The sequence below is a fragment of the Hyperolius riggenbachi genome, chromosome 4 (genome assembly GCF_040937935.1).
Source record: "Hyperolius riggenbachi isolate aHypRig1 chromosome 4, aHypRig1.pri, whole genome shotgun sequence".
Taxonomy (NCBI): domain Eukaryota; kingdom Metazoa; phylum Chordata; class Amphibia; order Anura; family Hyperoliidae; genus Hyperolius; species Hyperolius riggenbachi.
In genome coordinates this window covers 271,251,768-271,273,074 of record NC_090649.1, presented here as the reverse complement: position 1 = coordinate 271,273,074, position 21,307 = coordinate 271,251,768, and the positions used below count along the sequence as shown (strand labels likewise).

The window sequence follows — 21,307 nt, the reverse complement described above, 5'->3', positions numbered from 1 at the left end:
AACATTGTCCATCATTGGAGCATCGTGGTAGGAGGTAGTGAATTAAACTCTCATATTGCCAGTACATTGGTTAAGGTATGTAAGAAGCTGATCAGCGATTAAACCCCAGGAAAAGGGATAGTCAATGAGATGTGACTTGTTCTGAGATGACAGAAATGTAACTGTATTTTATGCAAATTAATACAGCGTGAAAATGGACCAATCAAATGCAGCTGCATTCAGCATTCGACTTTCAAGCAACTAAATTTGCATAAAGTCACAATACAATTTGCATCAACTCTGAATTATTAGTATCTCTTTGGTCCTACCAACGTTTGGATCTACCTAAACTTTAAAGGCCAGAATGATGTAGAAAATTAATGCACAATGTTTTACACATACAGTATGTTTCTGTATTAATTTTACACTTTTCTGTGGATTGTGAAAAGCCTCGCTTAAATACTAACATTTGTAACTATTTGAGACATTCATGCCGTGGACAAAACAATACCTTTTCTGATGTGACAGTAATGGAAATAACATAATGGAATTCGTACCTGCTGGTGGTTTCAAGAAAGGAGGTGGAATTAGAGGTACCACAATTGGCATGTTTCCATGATCCTTTGACCCTGCTGGTAATTCTGCAAGCCCATTTCCTGTAGCAAGCCCTGAATAATTTGTATTGAATGGTGTGATAACACTGTCCTCAGATATTTTTGGTTTTGGCAAAGAATTCTCTGTAAGACAATAAACACACTAGTTATAGAGAAGCAATAACATTTTGATGGAACTTATAAGCTTTTGTTAAGGTAAAGTTTTTTGGGAAAATATGCATTTGATAGAACATAGTTTTATATAAATAATGCATAATAAAAGGACAGTATCGAAAAGAAAAAAAAAGCAGTTTTTGCAAAGCATGAATCCACAGCTTGATATTTATTCTTCAGCAATTTCTAGCTGCCTGCTCCCTCCCAACCCTCTCCTAGACACTTTGAAGCCATGATAGGTTGAGCAGCAGGGAGGAGGGACTTCAGGTGACAGAGTAATAGCAACACCTTTCATGTTCATCAGACAAAAAGGGGAGTGTTTCAGACTAACTGGGCAACTGTCAGTCTACGAGAATCTCTGAAAATATGGAGCAGTTATTGTTTTTTGTCTCAAAAACGACAATGTTCATTTACAAAACATTTTTCATTCTTAACTTATATCATTTTAAGTTGATACAATTGTAATGCTACATGCAGTGTGAACCCATCTTAAAGCTTCACACACACGTACAAGGATTATCAGCAGTGAGGTCTGGTGGGGCCACCTTGGCTGATAATATGCCATGTGTACAGCAGCCTCTGACCCTTCTCGATGCGTCAGCAGTATGGGGTGGATAGACTCAGCAGAGTGCTGGCTGGCATTATTCTTGCTCTCTTCCTGCCTGCTCTAATCTGTCAGCCCTCCTCCATAGCAACAGTAAGCGTTGCTAGCCTGTAGGCTAGTGATGCATCTGTACAGAACCTGGCCTGAACTATCACCCCAGGGATCCCTGCTGGGCGACATAGCATAGTTTATTTTCTTTTGTAAAGCCAAGTGAGTAAGATTGTGCAGCTCTGCCCAGCCTGCTGCCATGTGATCACTGCCTGCCATCTGCATTCTCACTCAAACCACACAAGCTGGAATTTTAAGGCCCCAAAAATTATTTATCCCTGGTTTTTATAGTAAAAGGATCTCATTTGATAAATGAGGAAGGTCTTTCAGCTTCTAAGTTTTCTTCTTAGTTTGGAATGCTGTATTTAAGGTATAAATGGTTAGCTTTTTTCCCCCAAGCACAGTACATGATGCATTACATATTACTTAGCTAAGTGCAGTAGACCATTTTTCAAATAGATTCACTCACAGAAAGGAACAGTAAAGCGGGAAAACGCTTTAGAAAGAAAGAATGTTTGTTTACATTTTTTTTTTTTTTAAAAATGAGTAGCATATCCACTGGTCATAGTCACATCTTTCTGAAGACTGTAGAATATATACAATGAAGCATGTCATTTTAGCTTACACTACGACTAAGGACTCGTATCACTCTGTCAGCAGGGCAGCTTTGGGGAACTCTGATTATGCTGTTATACAGCTTATCCCAACATACATCCAAACACTAAAAACTGCCAAACCTGTAGTGACCACAGTTAAGAAATGGACTAGTGAAGCTGTAGAAAAACTGCAGAGCTGCTTTGATTTAACTGACTGGAATTTATTTAAAGAATCCTCCAGTGACCTAAATGAATACACTGACGCTGTGACATCATATATTACCTTTTGTGAAGAGTCCTGCATCCCCACAAAAAAGTGCACCAGGTACAATAACGATAAACCCTGGTTCACATCACATCTTAGGAAGCTGCGCCTCGATAAAGAAAGGGCATATAGTACAGGCGATAAAGTCCTCTACAAAACTGCGAAATACAAACTGCAGAGAGCGATTACCGCCGCAAAAAAAGATTATTCTCAAAAACTTGAGGAAAATTTTTCTAACGCCGACTCATCCACAATATGGAAATCTCTACATGAAATTACCAGCTACAGGAAGAAATCTCCTCCCCCCTCACTACATAACCTGCAGCTTGCAGATGAACTGAATACATTTTATTGCAGGTTTGACACTACCAACAAAAGCCAAACACAACAAGTCAATTTGCATCTCTACCACAGGCAAACTGAACACTCTTCCTGCCAGCCAACGTCTCCACCCCCTGCGGTGCCCCAGCAACTACACAACACAGGAGGCCAGACACAATCTATTGACCTGTCCCCAGATGTGCATGCTCTAACAATATGCCAATCAGATGTAAATGGACTCTTTAAAAAACAAAACACCAGGAAAGCAATGGGACCAGACGCTGTGTCTGCGAAATGCTTGAATCTCTGTGCCGACCAATTAGCGCCTGTATTTACAGACATATTCAAAGCATCTCTAGAACTCTCAATTGTTCCTGCCTGTTTTAAAAGCTCAACTATTGTACCAATTAAAAAAAAAAAAAAACTACATGTTTAAATGATTACAGGCCTGTTGCCCTGACATCACTGGTCATGAAAGCATTTGAAAAACTGATAATGACTTATCTGAAATCCATCACAGATCCCCTGCTGGACTCTTTGCAATTTGCCTACAGGCCTAACAGATCCGCAGACGATGACGTGAACATGTGTATGCATTATGTACTACAGCATTTAGATATCCCAGGAACCTACACCAGGATTTTATTTATAGATTTCAGCTCTGCATTTAATACCATAATTCCATCACTGCTGCACAGCAAGCTCTCCCAGCTACACATACCTGAATCCCTCTGCAAATGGATAACCGACTTCTTAACCGACAGAAGACAGCGTGTTAGACTTGGTAAACTCACATCAAGCTCTCTGACAGTCAGTACTGGTGCACCCCAGGGCTGTGTGCTTTCCCCACTGCTGTACTCACTTTACACCAATGACTGCATCTCCACAGATCCATCTGTTAAGGTTCTGAAGTTTGCAGACGACACAACAGTTGTTGGTCTCATTCAAAAACGGGGATGAGTCTGCATACAGGCATGTGGTGAGACAGTTTTCCTCCTGGTGCAGCAGCAACAACTTGGAACTAAATGCTCTCAAAACCATGGAGATGATAATAGACTAGAGATGGGCCGAACCTCCGATTTTAGGTTCGCGAACCGGGTTCGCGAACTTTCGCGTAACGTTCGGTTCGCGTTAAAGTTCGCGAACCGCAATAGACTTCAATGGGGATGCGAACTTTGAAAAAAAAAATAATTATGCTGGCCACAAAACTGATGGAAAAGATGTTTCAAGGGGTCTAACACCTGGAGGGGGGCATGGCGGAGTGGGATACATGCCAAAAGTCCCGGGGAAAAATCTGGATTTGACGCAAAGCAGCGTTTTAAGGGCAGAAATCACATTGAATGCTAAATGACAGCCCTGAAGTGCTTTAAAACATCTTGCATGTGTATACATCATAGTAGCAGTAGGGTATTGTATATACATCAATCAGGTAGTGTAATTAAGGTACTGCTTCACACTGACACACCAAACTCACCGTGTAACGCCCCGCAAACAGCTGTTTGTGTAGTGATGGCCGTGCTGGACTGGTGCGCACCATGGCGAGAGTGCAGGTTTTGGTGGCTTTACAGCCCATATGGTCGCCTGGTTGATGTAGCTGAATGACAGAACAGTGACTGTCCAGCTGATCAAATTTGGTCTGACCACAATGAAGCAACGACCTTATTATCTTTTGTGTGCCCCCCGAGACACTCATCTAGGCGCCGGTCATTGCTTCATTGTGATACGCAAGCCCCTTCACCATGGCAAGGTAATGATCACGAAGGGGAATGGGCGCATGTACATGCCTTTTCTTTTGTTGTTGCAGCTGCCCGCAGTGCAGCCAGAAAAATTAGGCAGTCATGTACACGCACCAGAAAAATTATTAACGCGGCCGCTGCTAGCAGCGGCCTAAAAAATTCAGCAATCCGCCTGGAGTCCCGGACCCTGTTGGTGGTGGCGGAGAAGGTAGTCAAGCGGCCTGCAGGCAGACATGCTGTGTGGAGGGACTGGGAGCGACTTAGTCTTCTTGGGGCAGCCCAGGCAGCCAGTCACACGGCGTGCAGGCAGAGATGCTGTGTGTGCGGGGACTGACTTAGTCTTGGGGTGGGCAGCAGCCCTCCGGGATCCATGCCTCATTCATTTTGATAAAGGTGAGGTACTTAACACTTTTGTGATTTAGGCGACTTCTCTTCTCTGTGACAATGCCTCCAGCTGCGCTGAAGGTCCTTTCTGACAGGACGCTTGCGGCAGGGCAGGAGAGAAGTTGGATGGCAAATTGGGACAGCTCTGGCCACAGGTCAAGCCTGCACACCCAGTAGTTCAAGGGTTCCTCATCGCTGTTCACAGCAGTGTCTACATCCACACTTAAGGCCAGGTAGTCGGCTACCTGCCGTTCCAGTCGTTGGTGGAGGGTGGATCCGGAAGGGCTACGGCGAGGCGTTGGACTAAAGAACGTCCGCATGTCCGACATCACCATGAGATCGCTGGAGCGTCCTGTCTTTGACTGCGAGGACACGGAAGGAGGATTAGTGGCAGTGGTACCTTGCTGGCGTTGTGCTGTCACATCACCCTTAAAGGCATTGTAAAGCATAGTTGACAGCTGGTTCTGCATGTGCTGCATCCTTTCCACCTTCCGGTGAGTTGGTAACAGGTCCGCCACTTTGTGCCTGTACCGAGGGTCTAGTAGTGTGGCCACCCAGTACAGGTCATTCCCCTTGAGGTTTTTTATACGGGGGTCCCTCAACAGGCAGGACAGCATAAAAGACGATATCTGCACAAAGTCGGATCCAGTACCCTCCATCTCCTCTTGCTCTTCCTCAGTGACGTCACGTAAGTCAACCTCCTCCCCCCAGCTGCGAACAATACCACGGGAAGGTTGAGCAGCACAAGCCCCCTGCGACGCCTGCTGCGGATGTTCTCCTGCCGCCGTCCCCTCCTCCTCCTCCTCCTCCCCCAAAGAAACACCTTGCTCATCATCCTCTGAGTCTGACTCGTCTTCTGCACACGACTTCTCTTCTTCCTCCTCCTCCCCCCTCTGTGCTGCCGCAGGTGTTGAGGAAACAGCTGGGTCTGATGAAAATTGGTCCCATGCCTGTTCCTGCCGTAACGGTTCCTGGTCACGCTCATTCACAGCTTCATCCGCCACTCTACGCACAGCACGCTCCAAGAAGTAAGCGTAGGGAATTAAGTCGCTGATGGTGCCCTCACTGCGGCTCACCAGGTTGGTCACCTCCTCAAACGGCCGCATGAGCCTGCATGCATTTTTCATCAGTGTCCAGTTGTCGGGCCAGAACATCCCCATATTCCCAGACTGTTTCATTCTACTGTAGTTGTAGAGGTAGTGGGTGATTGCTTTCTTCTGTTCTAGCAGGCGGGAGAACATGAGCAGGGTCGAATTCCAGCGAGTCGGGCTATCGCAAATGAGGCGTCTCACCGGCATGTTGTTTTTCCGCTGAATTTCTGCAAATCGTGCCATGGCTGTGTAAGACCGCTTCAAATGCCCACAGAACTTCCTGGCCTGCTTCAGGACATCCGCTAAGCCAGGGTACTTTGCCACAAATCTTTGGACAACTAGATTCATGACATGTGCCATGCAGGGTATGTGTGTCAGCTTCCCCATATGCAAAGCGGCAAGCAGATTGCTGCCGTTGTCGCACACCACGTTGCCTATCTCCAGGTGGTGTGGGGTCAGCCACTCATCCACCTGTTTCTTAAGAGCAGCCAGGAGAGCTGCTCCAGTGTGACTCTCCGCTTTGAGACAAGACATGTCTAAGATGGCGTGACAGCGTCGTACCTGGCATGCAGCATAGGCCCTGCGGAGCTGGGGCTGTGTAGCTGGAGAGGAGAACTGCCACTCAGCCAAGGAGGAGGAGGACAGCGAAGAGCATGTAGCAGGAGGAGAGGAGGTGGCAGGAGGCCTGCCTGCAAGCCGTGGAGGTGTCACAATTTGGTCCGCTGCGCCCTGCTTGCCATCGTTCACCACCAGGTTCACCCAATGGGCTGTGTACGTAATGTAGCGGCCCTGCCCGTGCTTGGCAGACCAGGCATCCGTGGTCAGGTGTACCCTTGACCCAACGCTCTTCGCAAGAGATGACACCACTTGCCTCTCAACTTCACGGTGCAGTTGGGGTATGGCCTTTCTCGAAAAATAAGTGCGGCCTGGCATCTTCCACTGCGGTGTTCCGATGGCCACAAATTTACGGAAGGCCTCAGAGTCCACCAGCTGGTATGGTAACAGCTGCCGAGCTAACAGTTCCGCCACGCCAGCTGTCAGACGCCGGGCAAGGGGGTGACTGGCCGAAATTGGGTTCTTCCGCTCAAACATTTCCTTCACGGACACCTGACTGCTGCTGTGGGCAGAGGAGCAGGAACCGCTCAAGGGCAGAGGCGGAGTGGAGGAGGGTGCCTGTGAAGGTGCAAGGGAGAAAGCGGCAGAAGCAGATGATGCACCTGAAGGAGGAAGAGGAGAAGGAGGGTGACTTTTCTTTTGTGTGCTGCTGCTGCTTTTGCTCAGGTGGCCATCCCATTGCTGTTTGTGCCTTTTCTCCAGGTGCCTTCGTAAGGCACTTGTCCCTACGTGAGTGTTGGCCTTTCCACGGCTCAATTTTTGTTGGCAGAGCGAACAGATGGCTTTGGTCCGATCTGAGGCACACACATTAAAAAATTTCCACACCGCTGAGCCACCCTGGGATGTGGGCACTATGGGGACCTCAGCAGCTGATGCTGAAGGGCAAGTTGGCTGGCTGTACATAGGTGGCGATACATGGTGCCGGACTCTGCCACCAGCTGTTTCTGACGAAGAGCTGCCCCAGGTTCTTTCAGCAACTTCTCTCCTCCTACTACTCTCTGACTCCCCCTCTGAACTGTCCCCCTCTTCATCTCCTCTATTGGGAACATACAGAGGATCCCTATCATCGTCAGCATCGTAATCATCCTGCCCAGCTTCGCTTGCCTCAGAAAAATCCAAACATGCACCATCAGTAGGTCCTTCCTCCTCCTTACACGTTACATCCATAGTGTTGCCGCGTAACGCAGACATATGAGCTGGTGAAAAATCATCTGGCTGTAACAACAATGGCTGTGCATCAGTGATTTCACCACTAAATAATTCTTGCGAAGTGTCCAATGCAGCAGAAGTGGTGCTAGTAGTAGCGCTGGTGGCTGAGCAAGATGAGGTGTTCTGTGTCGCTAAATACTCAACCACGTCCTGACAATCTTGGGAGGTGATGGGACGTGCCTTCTTCCGAGCACTGTACTGTGGGCCAGGTCCACACTAAATTACATTTACACGACCTCGCGCAGACCTGCCGGGTGGCCTTCCTCTGGCTCTGGCACTACCTCTTCCTCTACCTGTTTTGTCCATATCGGGTATGCACGGAGTGGTATATCACACTGCGTGCACTCACGTAGGTAGGTGGGTTCACTTAACTGCACAGGTATGCGCACTGATGCGGTGGGTTCACTGAACACAACAGGTATGCAGTGGCGGGTTCACTGAACACAACAGGTATGCAGTGGCGGGTTCACTGAACACAACAGGTATGCAGTGGCGGGTTCACTGAACACAACAGGTATGCAGTGGCGGGTTCACTGAAGACAACAGGTATGCAGTGGCGGGTTCACTGAACAGGTATGCAGTGGCGGGTTTACTGAACAGTACAGGTATACAGTGGCGGGTTCACTGAACACAACAGGTATGCAGTGGCGGGTTCACTGAACACAACAGGTATGCAGTGGCGGGTTCACTGAACAGGTATGCAGTGGCGGGTTCACTGAACAGGTATACAGTGGCGGGTTCACTGAACAGAACAGGTATACAGTGGCGGGTTCACAGAACAGGTATGCAGTGGTAGGTTCACTGAACACAACAGGTATGCAGTGGCAGGTTCACTGAACAGGTATACAGTGGCGGGTCCACTGAACAGAACAGGTATGCAGTGGCGGGTTCACTGAACACAACAGGTATGCAGTGGTGGGTTCACTGAACAGGTATGCAGTGGTGGGTTCACTGAACACAACAGGTATGCAGTGGCGGGTTCACTGAACAGTACAGGTATACAGTGGCAGGTTCACTGAACAGAACAGGTATGCAGTGGCGGGTTCACTGAACAGTACAGGTATACAGTGGCAGGATCTCTGAACACAACAGGTATGCAGTGGCGGGTTCACTGAACACAACAGGTATGCAGTGGCGGGTTCACTGAACAGGTATGCAGTGGCGGGTTCACTGAACAGTACAGGTATACAGTGGCGGGTTCACTGAACACAACAGGTATGTAGTGGCGGGTTCACTGAACAGGTATACAGTGGCGGGTTCACTGAACAGAACAGGTATACAGTGGCAGGTTCACAGAACAGGTATGCAGTGGCAGGTTCACTGAACACAACAGGTATGCAGTGGCGGGTTCACTAAACAGGTATACAGTGGCGGGTCCACTGAACAGAACAGGTATGCAGTGGCGGGTTCACTGAACACAACAGGTATGCAGTGGTGGGTTCACTGAACAGGTATGCAGTGGTGGGTTCACAGAACAGGTATGCAGTGGTGGGTTCACAGAACAGGTATGCAGTGGTGGGTTCACAGCACAGGTATGCAGTGGTGGGTTCACAGAACAGGTATGCAGTGGTGGGTTCACAGCACACGTATGCAGTGGCAAGTTCACTGAACAGGTATGCAGTGATGGGTTCACAGCACAGGTATGCAGTGGCAGGTTCACTGAACAGGTATGCAGTGATGGGTTCACAGCACAGGTATGCAGTGGTCGGTTCACAGAACAGGTATGCAGTGGTGGGTTCACAGCACAGGTATGCAGTGGCAGGTTCACTGAACAGGTATGCAGTGGTGGGTTCACAGTACAGGTATGCAGTGGTGGGTTCACAGAACAGGTATGCAGCCAGCCAGGAACAAGTTAAGCCTAACTAATCTTTCCCTGAGAGACAGTCTGCAGCAGCTCGCCCTACTCTCACTAACGCAGGCAGCACACGAGTGACCGTAATGGCCGCCGCTGCCTGCCTTATATAAGGGGGGGTGGGGCTCCAGGGGCTAGTGTAGCCTAATTGGCTACACTGGGCCTGCTGACTGTGATGTAGAGGGTCAAAGTTGACCCTCAAGGTGCATTATGGGGCGAACCGAACTTCCGCAAAGGTTCGCCAGCGGGACGCGAACCACCGAAGTTCGCGTGGAACCGTTCGCCGGCAAACCGTTCGGCCCATCTCTATAATAGACTTTAGGAGATCTCCCCCCCAGCACCTCTCCTTAACCATAAATGGATCCACAATAACCCAAGTAGAGTCATTCAAGTTTCTTGGGTCCACGATCTCAAACGACTTAAAATGGGACAACAACACCGCCACTATTGTCAAGAAAGCACAACAGAGAATGTACCATCTGCGGCAGCTGAAAAAGTTTGGCCTACCTCAAAATCTAATGGTGCAGTTCTACACTGCAATCATCGAATCCACCATAACATCATCCATGACTGTATGATTCAGCTCCTGCTCAGCATTAGAAAAGGGGAGGCTGCAGCGTATCATCCGATCAGCGGAAAGGATAATTGGCTGTAGCTTACCTTCCCTGCAGGATCTTTACACTAGCAGGTGCAGAAAGAGAGCATCCAAAATTGCCTCTGACCCCTCTCACCCAGCTCACTCCATCTTCCAGCGCATGCCTTCAGGAGTAAGATTCCGGTCAATCGCTACCAAAACCTCTAGACACAGGAAGAGTTTTTTTCCTCAAGCGGTAGCCATACTTAATGCTGAACCACGTTAGAGCTGCTAGGACTGAAAGTAATCAGCACAGAACTAAACATGAACAATTCTCACATTGCTTACTGCCACTATATTTATAATGTCCTTAACTTGTAATATTCACACTGTCTGTCCTTGTATTGTTTTTGTTTGTGTTTGTTAAGCAACTGCCAAGACAAATTCCTTGTAGGTGCAAACTTACTTGGCGAAAATAAATTGATTCTGATTCTGATTCTAAAGTGAATTGGCTAGCTGCAACAGATGCCATCTTGTCTTTTCTGCTTTTTTTTTAATCTTAATAGTCAACGATCAGGTCTAACATGAACAGCATCTACAGAAGCAAATCTTTTTTTATGCTTTATTTTTCATCAGAATTTCATGCTTCAAGTTTTACAATCTACATACACACCAAACACAACAACCCCACTAGCTTTCTCTCTCAGCTGTGTACTGAAAAGAAGCCCCTCTAATTAGAGGCATACCACAGGAAAAAAGAAAAAAACTGAACACAGCAAAACACATGGCAATCAATGCAAAGCAGCAAGAAGACGGGTCTCCTCTTCCAGCCACTAAATTCTGCATTCATTAGGATTGTGACACAACAAAGGTTATTTATTTACTTCATGTACAGTATCTCTGACTATATTGGAACTTCATTAGGAGGTAAGGCAGCCATTTCAGTAGCCCACAGTGCTCTATATTTTCAACAAGCCATTTAAAGAGGGATAGTCAGCCACACAATCAAATTCCATTTACCCACTGCTCTGTTTTCACGATGCATCCTGCAGCCTTACCCTGCATTGTGAGCACTCCAAACTATTCAAAAAGGTTTTTGCTTTAATAAATCTCATCTGTCAGCCTGACTCTATTTGGTATATTGCCGGCGAGAAGGAAGCTTGTCATCACCTCATTTCTGCTCCTCACTGATTGGCTGAGGGCAGTTCAATGTGACATGAGGCTGATATCTGATCTTGCTGTGCTCACGTTTCCAAAGCAAGCTAGCTATGACAGGGCACATTCTATGAGGAAATAAAAAAGTAAGGACGAGATGACATCAGGATTGGCCTCAGTCAGAGGGAACCAAGATAACAAATGCCAGGAACAGAATTCTCTTTATTTCCTATATAAAATTCACTGAAATCAAAGCGTGGACAGTACAATACATCTGTTATGTAAGTAGAACAAGTAATTATCTACTTATATATATTTTTGTCCTGGCATAGTATGGATGACCCTGCTGCTTTAAAGTCAATAGGAATCAATAAAAAAAACAGCCGGATACTTAGCTAACGAGAGGGAAGGCTCTGGGTCCTATAGAGCCTTCCTGCTCCTCTCTCTGTCCCTTGTTGCAGCAGCAGCTCCTCCGTTTGAATCCCCCACCACTGGGAATTCCAAAGTCTTTGGGAGCTCGCAGTATGAAGCGTCCCGTCTTCGGGATCACTCAGGCTCCCCAAGACTTCTGAAGCCTTCCTTCGGTAGCAGAGAAAGTATATTTGACCAAATTGGTTGAATACTGCTACGGGGGAGCTAGTGCTGGAACGGGGACCGAGAGAGGAGCAGGAAGGCTCTATGGAACCCAGAGCCTTGCCTTTACTTAAGTCTCTGACTGATTTTTTTTTTTTAAATAGATTTCCAATGATTTTGAGGAAAGAACCAAGACTCTAACACAACACATAACCACCCAAATCTATCTAGTCATCCTCTTTGCCAAAATAAAGTATTTTGACTATATACATTTATACCCATTTTTTGAGAGATGGTAAGGTATAAAGTTATCATTTTTTTTACAACAAATAAATTATATTGATGTCTTAGACCGTAAGAGAAATATGTGACTGATTTGATCAGATTATATATTTTTAAGTCTCTGACTCGCTAGTCATGTTCACATAATCATGTATGAACTTCTGCTTCCTATGTGGACTTAAACAGGAAGTGAATGCCATCACCAAGTTAGAGACTTCTAGAACTTTCACACTATTGAATCGATAACAATTTTCCCGAAGTGCATTTGAACGGTATGGCCAAGGCCAAGATAAACGTTGTGGCATTTAAATGAGGTATTTAAAAAAAAAGTACTTCCCAGCAAAATAATTTTCTTCTTCTAAGTTCCATCATCCTTTTCTGGGGTGCCAGCACCAAGGAGGTGTTGTACATCCACTACCACTGTCCCCCAGCATTGTACTTCCAATGACGTGTGCTGCCACCTCTTCTTCCCACACACCTACTCCCCAGCCATCAGATGCAGATGTTGCAGCGGGCATGGTATAAGTGCTGGAACAACTTGGTAAGCCAAGCTGCTCTTTGACATGCTGCTTGCAATGTAGCCACTTGACCCCAGGATCCAGCCAGAAGGAACGAGGGGGCTACAGTAGCCTTTGAGCAGGTAAAAGGTGTCTATCAGCACAGTTCAGTAAGTCTGACCCATGCTAGCCTTACTAAAAGAAAGGTGAGTGGACATGTTAAATCTTCATTTAAATTCATAAGGTGGTTAAAATGGCAGCCTGTGTATCTCTTCATTGATGCTAATTGCACAACATGCAGCACTCTGCTGGCATTAGTACCATAGTATCATTACCAGCAGCTTACGCATCAGGCCCGATGTCTGCTTTCCTGCATTCTGACAGATTGGACAGGGAACTGAAAACAGACAGGCCCGAAACTGTATTAATGTTCTATGGTCCAGCTCACATGTATCCATTCTGTTTTTGTTTGTTGTCCTGCTGCACGCATTTCTCCAGACGGTAGGACAAAATCGAACACCATGAAAGTCAATGGTAATGCCTTCTGTGTCCATTTTAACAGAAGTACAGATGATGAAATTCCTGTCAGGAACTCCCTTTTCCAAGTCCTCTTTGATGCCTGCCATGAGGAAAAAGAGAGAGATGGGAACATACTGGGGGCATTTCTTAAAAATGTCTACCAGGCAATTCTTTATTGTGGAGAACTCAATAATTGGGATGCAGGAATTTACAGAGTTGTAAGACAAGTCCCTTCCCCATAATAACACTAACAGTAAAAAGTTTTATAGAGTTAAGGATGTTGTCCTAAATAGTGTTTGTCTTAAGTTCATTAAAACTGACAAAAAATGTATTCCACCACAGAGATCAATAGACAAAAATGGACGACAATAGAGGACTAAAAAAGAAATCAATAAATTACAGTGACAACGCAACCATTTAAAATGGATACGGTTGTACTCCAGCATAGTATGAATCCAGCCTCCCAAAATCTACATTGGTTTCTTTTTCAATTTTTTTAATTGTATTTATTAGGCTCTGTTTACAATTGTCTGGTTCCAGATTTGATCCGTGTCAAACGGATCAATTTTTCTGAAAAAGTGATCCATTTCACACGGATCTGATCTGGATGGTAAAGCACATTCCGCATACCAAGTAGTGTTGGGCGAACACCTAGATGTTCGGGTTCGCGAACGTTCGCCGAACATCGCCGCGATGTTCGGGTGTTCGCGCCGAACTCCGAACATAATGGAAGTCAATGGGGACCCGAACTTTCGTGCTTTGTAAAGCTTCCTTACATGCTACATACCCCAAATTTGCAGGGTATGTGCACCTTGGGAGTGGGTACAAGAGGAAAAAAAATATTTGAAAAAGAGCTTATAGTTTTTGAGAAAATTGATTGTAAAGTTTCAAAGGAAAAACTGTCTTTTAAATGTGGAAAATGTCATGTTTCTTTGCACAGGTAACATGCTTTTTGTCGCCATGCAGTCATAAATGTAATACAGAGAAGAGGTTCCAGGAAAAGGGACCGGTAACGCTAACCCAGCACCAGCAGCAGCACACGTGATGGAACAGGAGGAGGCGCAGGAGGAGAAGACCACGCTTTTTGAGACGCAACCCAGGCCTTGCATGAGGACAAAAAGCGTGCGGATATAGCAATGCTTTTTGCCGCCATGCAGTCATAAATGTAATACAGATGAGAGGTTCCATAAACAGGGACCGGAAACGCTAACCCAGCAGCAGCACACGTGATGTAACAGGAGGAGGCGCAGGAGGAGAAGGCCACGCTTTGAGACACAACAACCCAGGCCTTGCATGAGGACAAGAAGCGTGCGGATAGCATGCTTTTTACCGCCATGCAGTCATAAATGTAATAAAGATGAGAGGTTCCATAAACAGGGACCGGCAACGCTAACCCAGCAGCAGCAGACGTGATGGAACAGGAGGAGGCGCAGGAGGAGAAGGCCAGGCTTTGAGACACAACAACCCAGGCCTTGCAGGAGGACAAGAAGCGTGCGGATAGCATGCTGTTTACCGCCATGCAGTCATAAATGTAATAAAGATGAGAGGTTCCATAAACAGGGACCGGCAACGCTAACCCATCACAGATGGTCATTGTTCATGTTACTTGGTTGGGGTCCGGGAGTGTTGCATAGTCGTTTCCAATCCAGGATTGATTCATTTTAATTTGAGTCAGACGGTCTGCATTTTCTGTGGAGAGGCGGATACGCCGATCTGTGACGATGCCTCCGGCAGCACTGAAACAGCGTTCCGACATAACGCTGGCTGCCGGGCAAGCCAGCACCTCTATTGCGTACATTGCCAGTTCGTGCCAGGTGTCTAGCTTCGATACCCAATAGTTGAAGGGTGCAGATGGATTGTTCAACACAGCTACGCCATCTGACATGTAGTCCTTGACCATCTTCTCCAGGCGATCGGTGTTGGAGGTGGATCTGCACGCTTGCTGTTCTGTGGGCTGCTGCTGCATGGGTGTCAGAAAATTTTCCCACTCCAAGGACACTGCCGATACCATTCCCTTTTGGGCACTAGCTGCGGCTTGTGTTGTTTGCTGCCCTCCTGGTCGTCCTGGGTTTGCGGAAGTCAGTCTGTCGGCGTACAACTGGCTAGAGGAGGGGGAGGATGTCAATCTCCTCTCTAAAGTCTCCACAAGGGCCTGCTGGTATTCTTCCATTTTGACCTGTCTGACTCTTTCTTCAAGCAGTTTTGGAACATTGTGTTTGTACCGTGGATCCAGAAGTGTATAAACCCAGTAATTGGTGTTGTCCAGAATGCGCACAATGCGTGGGTCGCGTTCAATGCAGTCTAGCATGAATTGAGCCATGTGTGCCAGAGTCCTGCCAGAATCCTCATCATCCTCTTGTGAGCGTTGTGATAGTTGTTGTGATGCATCATAGTCGTCACCTTCTTCCTGGTCTGCTTCTGCTGACCATTCGCGCTGAATTGTGGAAGTCCAACGTGCACCGCTCTGGCCCTCGTCAGTGGTGGCATGAAATTCCTGCTCCAACTCCAGCTGTTCCTCCTCCTCTTCTTCGTCATAGCTGCTGGGGCCAGCGTTTCCTGAGGCGGATGGCCTGATGTTGGTACCATCACGCTGATCGTTTTCTCCTTCAGATTCCCCCAGTTGCATCATGACAGCTGTTTCCTTGATTTTCAACATTGACCTCTTCAGTAAACACAGCAGTGGTATGGTAATGCTGACTGAAGAGTTGTCACTGCTCACAAGCAACGTGGACTGCTCAAAATTTTGGAGGACTTGGCAGAGGTCCAACATGTTGGCCCAATCGGATCCACAGAAGCTTGGCAGCTGTCCGGATGCGCCTCGGTACTGCGCCGTCATGTACTGGACCACTGCACTCTTCTGCTCGCAAAAGCGGGCTAGCATGTGCAGCATAGAATTCCAGCGCGTAGGCACATCACACAGCAAGCGATGGTGGGGGAGATTGAAGCGCTCCTGCATCTTGGCGAGTGCCCCCGAAGCAGTACTGGAATTTCTACAATGTTTGGCCACTCGTCGCACCTTCAACAGAAGATCGGCCACGCCTGGGTATGTCCTCAGGAACCGCTGAACTACTAGGTTCATCACGTGCGCCAGGCAAGGGATGTGTGTCAGCTTAGCCAACCTTAAAGCGCAAATGAGATTACTCCCATTATCACACACAACCATGCCCGGTTTCAGGTCCAGCGGTGCCAGCCACAAATCCATCTGTTCCTTTATTCCCCTCCAAATTTCCTCCCCTGTGTGCTGCTTATCCCCAAGGCAGATCAGCTTCAGCAACGCTTGCTGACGCATGCCAACAGCTGTGCTGCACTGCTTCCACGATCCTACTGCTGCTGGTGCTGGGTTAGCGTTTCCGGATGAGGTACAGCTTTGAGATGCGTTGGAGGAGAAGGAGTCAGAGAGGTAGGTGCTGCTGTTGTTATCCAGTGGGAGGGACGGCGGTGCAGCTGTTCGCGGCGTGGGCAACACCCGCGCCGTAGCAGGTGAGGAATCGCTGCCAGGCTCCACAAGGTTCACCCAGTGCGCGGTAAGGGAGATGTATCGACCCTGGCCGAACGCACTCGTCCAGGTGTCAGTGGTGAGGTGAACCTTGCAGGCAACGGCATTCTTCAAGCTTCGGGTTATTTTGCTGACCACGTGCTCATGCAACTCAGGCACTGCAGAGCACGCAAAGTGGTAGCGGCTGGGAACCACGTAACGTGGGATGGCCACTGACATCATGCCCTTGAAGCTGTTTGTCTCCACCACTCGATATGGCAGCATTTCGCAGGCCAGAAGCTTGGCTATGCTGGCTGTTACTGCCACGGCCCGGGGGTCATTTGCTGGCAATTTCCTCTTGCGATCAAACATCTCCGAGACAGACAACTGAATCGTAGGGCTGCACACTGAAGGGCTGTTGGTTGTTGTGTTTGATGAACACTGGGAGACCTCAAGAGCACTACTCCGGAAAGTGACAGTGTCCGCGTCTGATGTTTGTGAATGTTGTGAACCACGCAATGGCTGGGCTTCTGCTGCTGCTGAGGCGGGTCTGGTGGTGAGTCTGGTGACCCCAAGGGAGGCAGTGTTGCTGGTACCCTGTCCTGCCGCGTTTGCCCACAGAGTGGGATGTTTGGATAGCATGTGGCGGCTCATGCTGGTGGTGGAGAGGTTGTTAATACTTTTCCCCCTGCTCAGGCGGGTCTTGCACACCTTGCAAATCGCCATAGTACCATCCTCAGTGCAGTCTTCAAAGAAAGCCCAGACTTTGGAGCACCTGCCTTGCTGGCGATTTCTGTTTGCGCCTCTTTTGCCTCTCACTTGAACTTCCACGCTTGTGGTGCCTGAAATTGCGCGCCGCCTACCTTGTGGCACAAGGCGAACTCGTGCAGCAGTGGGTTCTTCAACAGACTCATCTGTGCTGCTGCTACGACGGCGATGTTCTCGTTCACAAACAAAATCTGGGTCTATGTCCACATTGTCCATACCTTCCTCTTCCATCTCCTCAAACTCGTCATATGTCATTGTGGGGGGCCGCCGCCGTGGAGTAGAGCTCCCCAGAACAACCTCTGCGCAGCTCACTCCAACGTCGTCTTCCAGATCTTGTCGGCCGACCTCCTGCAATTGCAACCCCTCCTGCCCAACTTGCTCTGGGATTTGGGTTTCAAAGTCCTCGGACTCGCCTTGCATTTCAGTGCGCGGTGCATTTCCCACAGTTAATGGTTGTGAATCCGGGCACAACATTTCTGGCTGTTCCTCCATTGACCTTTCAAAGGTGGAAGTTTGTTGGGCTGGGAATAGCTCCTGCGAATACCCCATTGTGTATTGAGGTAATTCATCGGACTGGTTATCTGGCAGTTGTGTGCGTGGTGTCGCTGCCGGTTGTGTCAGCTTTGTGCCCACTGGCTCCTTGTAACTGGCTGAGGACTCGGACCTCGTGCGTGATGTGCTGGTGCTGCTTAACCCACTGCTGGACGCTTGAGAGGTCATCCAAGTAATTATCTGGTCCTGTTCTTTTGGATTTGTGAGGGTTGTTGTCCTGGACAACATGGGCGGTATTAAGTGGGTTTTCTTGGGTGCTCCCCTGTGGCCTGTACGTGAACCGTCAGGGGAAACACCTCTTCCCTTGCCCCTCCCTCTTTCACCGGATTTCTTCCTCATTTCACTTATCCTTAAAGTACACGCTGACTGGCAGCAGTACAGTGGCAGTACAGAAATGCTATACAGTGGTGGGTGAGCGGTGTACCACTATTCCCAGCAGCGACACAGAGCACAATGCTATACAGTGGTGGGTGAGCGGTGTACCACTATTCCCAGCAGCGACACAGAGCACAATGCTATACAGTGGCGGGTGAGCGGTGTACTACTGTTCCCAGCAGACACAGAGTGGCAGTAAACATAATGCTATATAGTGTGGCTGAGCAAGGTACACAGAGTGGCAGTAAACACAATGCTATATAGTGTGGCTGAGCGAGCGGTGTAGTACTGTTCCCAGCAGACACAGAGTGGCAGTAAACACAATGCTATATAGTGTGGCTGAGCGAGGTACACAGAGTGGCAGTAAACACAATGCTATATAGTGTGGCTGAGCGAGCGGTGTACTACTATTCCCAGCAGACACAGAGTGGCAGTAAACACAATGCTATATAGTGTGGCTGAGCGAGCGGTGTAGTACTGTTCCCAGCAGACACAGAGTGGCAGTAAACACAATGCTATATAGTGTGGCTGAGCGAGGGTGTACTACTATTCCCAGCAGACACAAAGTGGCAGTAAACACAATGCTATATAGTGTGGCTGAGCGAGCGGTGTACTACTATTCCCAGCAGACACAAAGTGGCAGTAAACACAATGCTATATAGTGTGGCTGAGCGAGGTACACAGAGTGGCAGTAAACAGAATGCTATATAGTGTGGCTGAGCGAGCGGTGTACTACTATTCCCAGCAGACACAGAGTGGCAGTAAACAGAATGCTATATAGTGTGGCTGAGCGAGGTACACAGAGTGGCAGTAAACACAATGCTATATAGTGTGGCTGAGCGAGCGGTGTACTACTATTCCCAGCAGACACAGAGTGGCAGTAAACAGAATGCTATATAGTGTGGCTGAGCGAGGTACACAGAGTGGCAGTAAACACAATGCTATATAGTGTGGCTGAGCGGGCGGTGTACTACTATTCCCAGCAGCAACACAATGACTGGGGGGACCCTGGCTAGCGTGGCTGGAGCGCGAACTACCCTGCCTGCCTACCCAAAGCTAAACCAACAGACAAATGGCGGAGATATGACGTGGTTCGGGTATTTATTTACCCGAACCACGTGACAGTTCGGCCAATCAGAGCGCGTTCGGGTCCGAACCACGTGACCCGTTCGGCCAATCACAGCGCTAGCCGAACGTTCGGGGAACGTTCGGCCATGCGCTCTTAGTTCGGCCATGTGGCCGAACGGTTTGGCCGAACACCATCAGGTGTTCGGCTGAACTCGAACATCACCCGAACAGGGTGATGTTCTGCAGAACCCGAACAGTGGCGAACACTGTTCGCCCAACACTAATACCAAGGTGATCAACGAGGCTGCTCCCCTGTTGTCTTGCAGCCACCGCTCATCCCGTCGCTTATCCTGCCGCTTGGTCCCTTCCACAGTCTGGAGATCAGAGGAAGCATGGTTCTCCATAGGCTGCAACAGGCCAATTCTGCCTCAATTCAACATAAACCAATAAGAATTATCTCTGTTGCTAAGGATTCCCATTGGTATGTTGCAGCCAAATAGAGAATCCCCATGCTTCTGTCGGCCTCCGGGCTCTTCAGAATATACCGAGTGGTGGTGATGGACGGCGGTTTGCTTGAGTACGACGTCGACAGGATGCGGCTGAATGGATGGATGTGGAGACTAGCCTAGTGAGAGCGGACAGTGTCCGTTCTCATAAGCTTGCATTGGACACGATTTCCCATCCAGTCCGGGAAAAAGTGTAAAATCTGGACTCTCCATTACGGTTTCTTTCCGTGCAACACGGAATCAGATCCGTGCGTGATCCGTGTTTCTGCACAAGTGGAAGATGAATCTTTTTAACATCGGATACGCTTCCTGCGTTTTTGCAGAGCTTTAAAAACTTATCCCACGTATATGTTTTTTTTTTTTTTTAAATATTTTTATTGAAAAGGTAGAAAATGGGTACAAAAAACATCTGTTACAATATACTTCACATAAAATATGTTTCTATGTTCAAGATAATATTTTCCAGTCTATATTGATTATACATTATCCGGCATAACAGATTCTGCATATAAAAATGGATAGGCAGGGGATAGGAGATTAGACTGATCTCATAGACCGGCAGGTAATATACAGTAGGTAATAATTTTATTCCCATCAATATTCCTTACCCTCGAAATTAGTATCTGAAAACAGTTTCACCTCCCCCATCCCCTCCCTCTTTCCCCATTCTCTATCCCTCCTCATTTTTTTTTTTTTAAACACTTCACCAACTCGTGAAGGGTAACGAAAATAACATATAGTTTAATCCTTTGTATTCACTCTGATGCCCTTAAGTGCTGTCTTATATCTATAGAAGGGTTATTTAATTTATTATGGGCTGGGGCCTCTCACTCCTCTGCCCAATCATGGAGTCTCTCAGTGTCCTGCTGGTTTTCATCACCGGCTTTATGGTTCCTGAGGAGTCCATGAGTGTCAGTTGTATTTGACCCATTCATAGACTATATCCTATGACAGTACTTTAAAAAAAAAAAAAAAAAAAGGAAAATTATATTATTTTTTTTAGTGTATCAGAGTTACGACTGTTTCTTTAAATAAAGAAAAAAAAAACACACAAACAAAAAACTATAAACAACATTCACCTGTGGCACCACGATCATCCACCCAGCTCTTTTGTTTTTTGTAAACTAGATATATCCAAATTCACCTCTTTCTAATTTCGGGCTATGCAAACATTCAGGGAGTAATGCATTTTAAGTGCAATATAGCAGAAAGAGGGATCAGTGTTTAAGGAACGGAGGCCAAGCATGAAGCATTCCCCCTTAGCCTTTGTTAATCAGAACTAGATTCCAATGTCAAAAGCACCCAAGGTCCCTGCTACTTTCTTCCTCAGATACCATTTTGTGTACGTAAAAGGGTGGAGAATGTCATAGAATTCGGACTGGGTAGTGTATTTTTTAATAAAGTTTCCCCAGGTTGTGAAAAATTTCGCTGTGGCCTTGGATTTGTGTTGTTCTGTATCAAATTTAGCTATGTACATCAATGACTTTGTAGTATCT

At 47.4% G+C, this 21,307-nt stretch overlaps 1 protein-coding gene across 5 annotated transcripts in view; it reads right to left on the bottom strand.

Annotated features, from left to right (window-relative positions):
* Positions 1-21,307, bottom strand: part of SOBP (sine oculis binding protein homolog) — a 252,958-nt gene that overhangs the window by 147,152 nt on the left and 84,499 nt on the right. For all 5 annotated transcript variants that reach the window (XM_068231250.1, XM_068231249.1, XM_068231253.1 and 2 more), the window contains one exon: positions 537-716. In XM_068231250.1, coding sequence (XP_068087351.1) covers positions 537-716 — 180 coding nt within the window. The remainder of the gene's footprint in view (positions 1-536; positions 717-21,307) is intronic.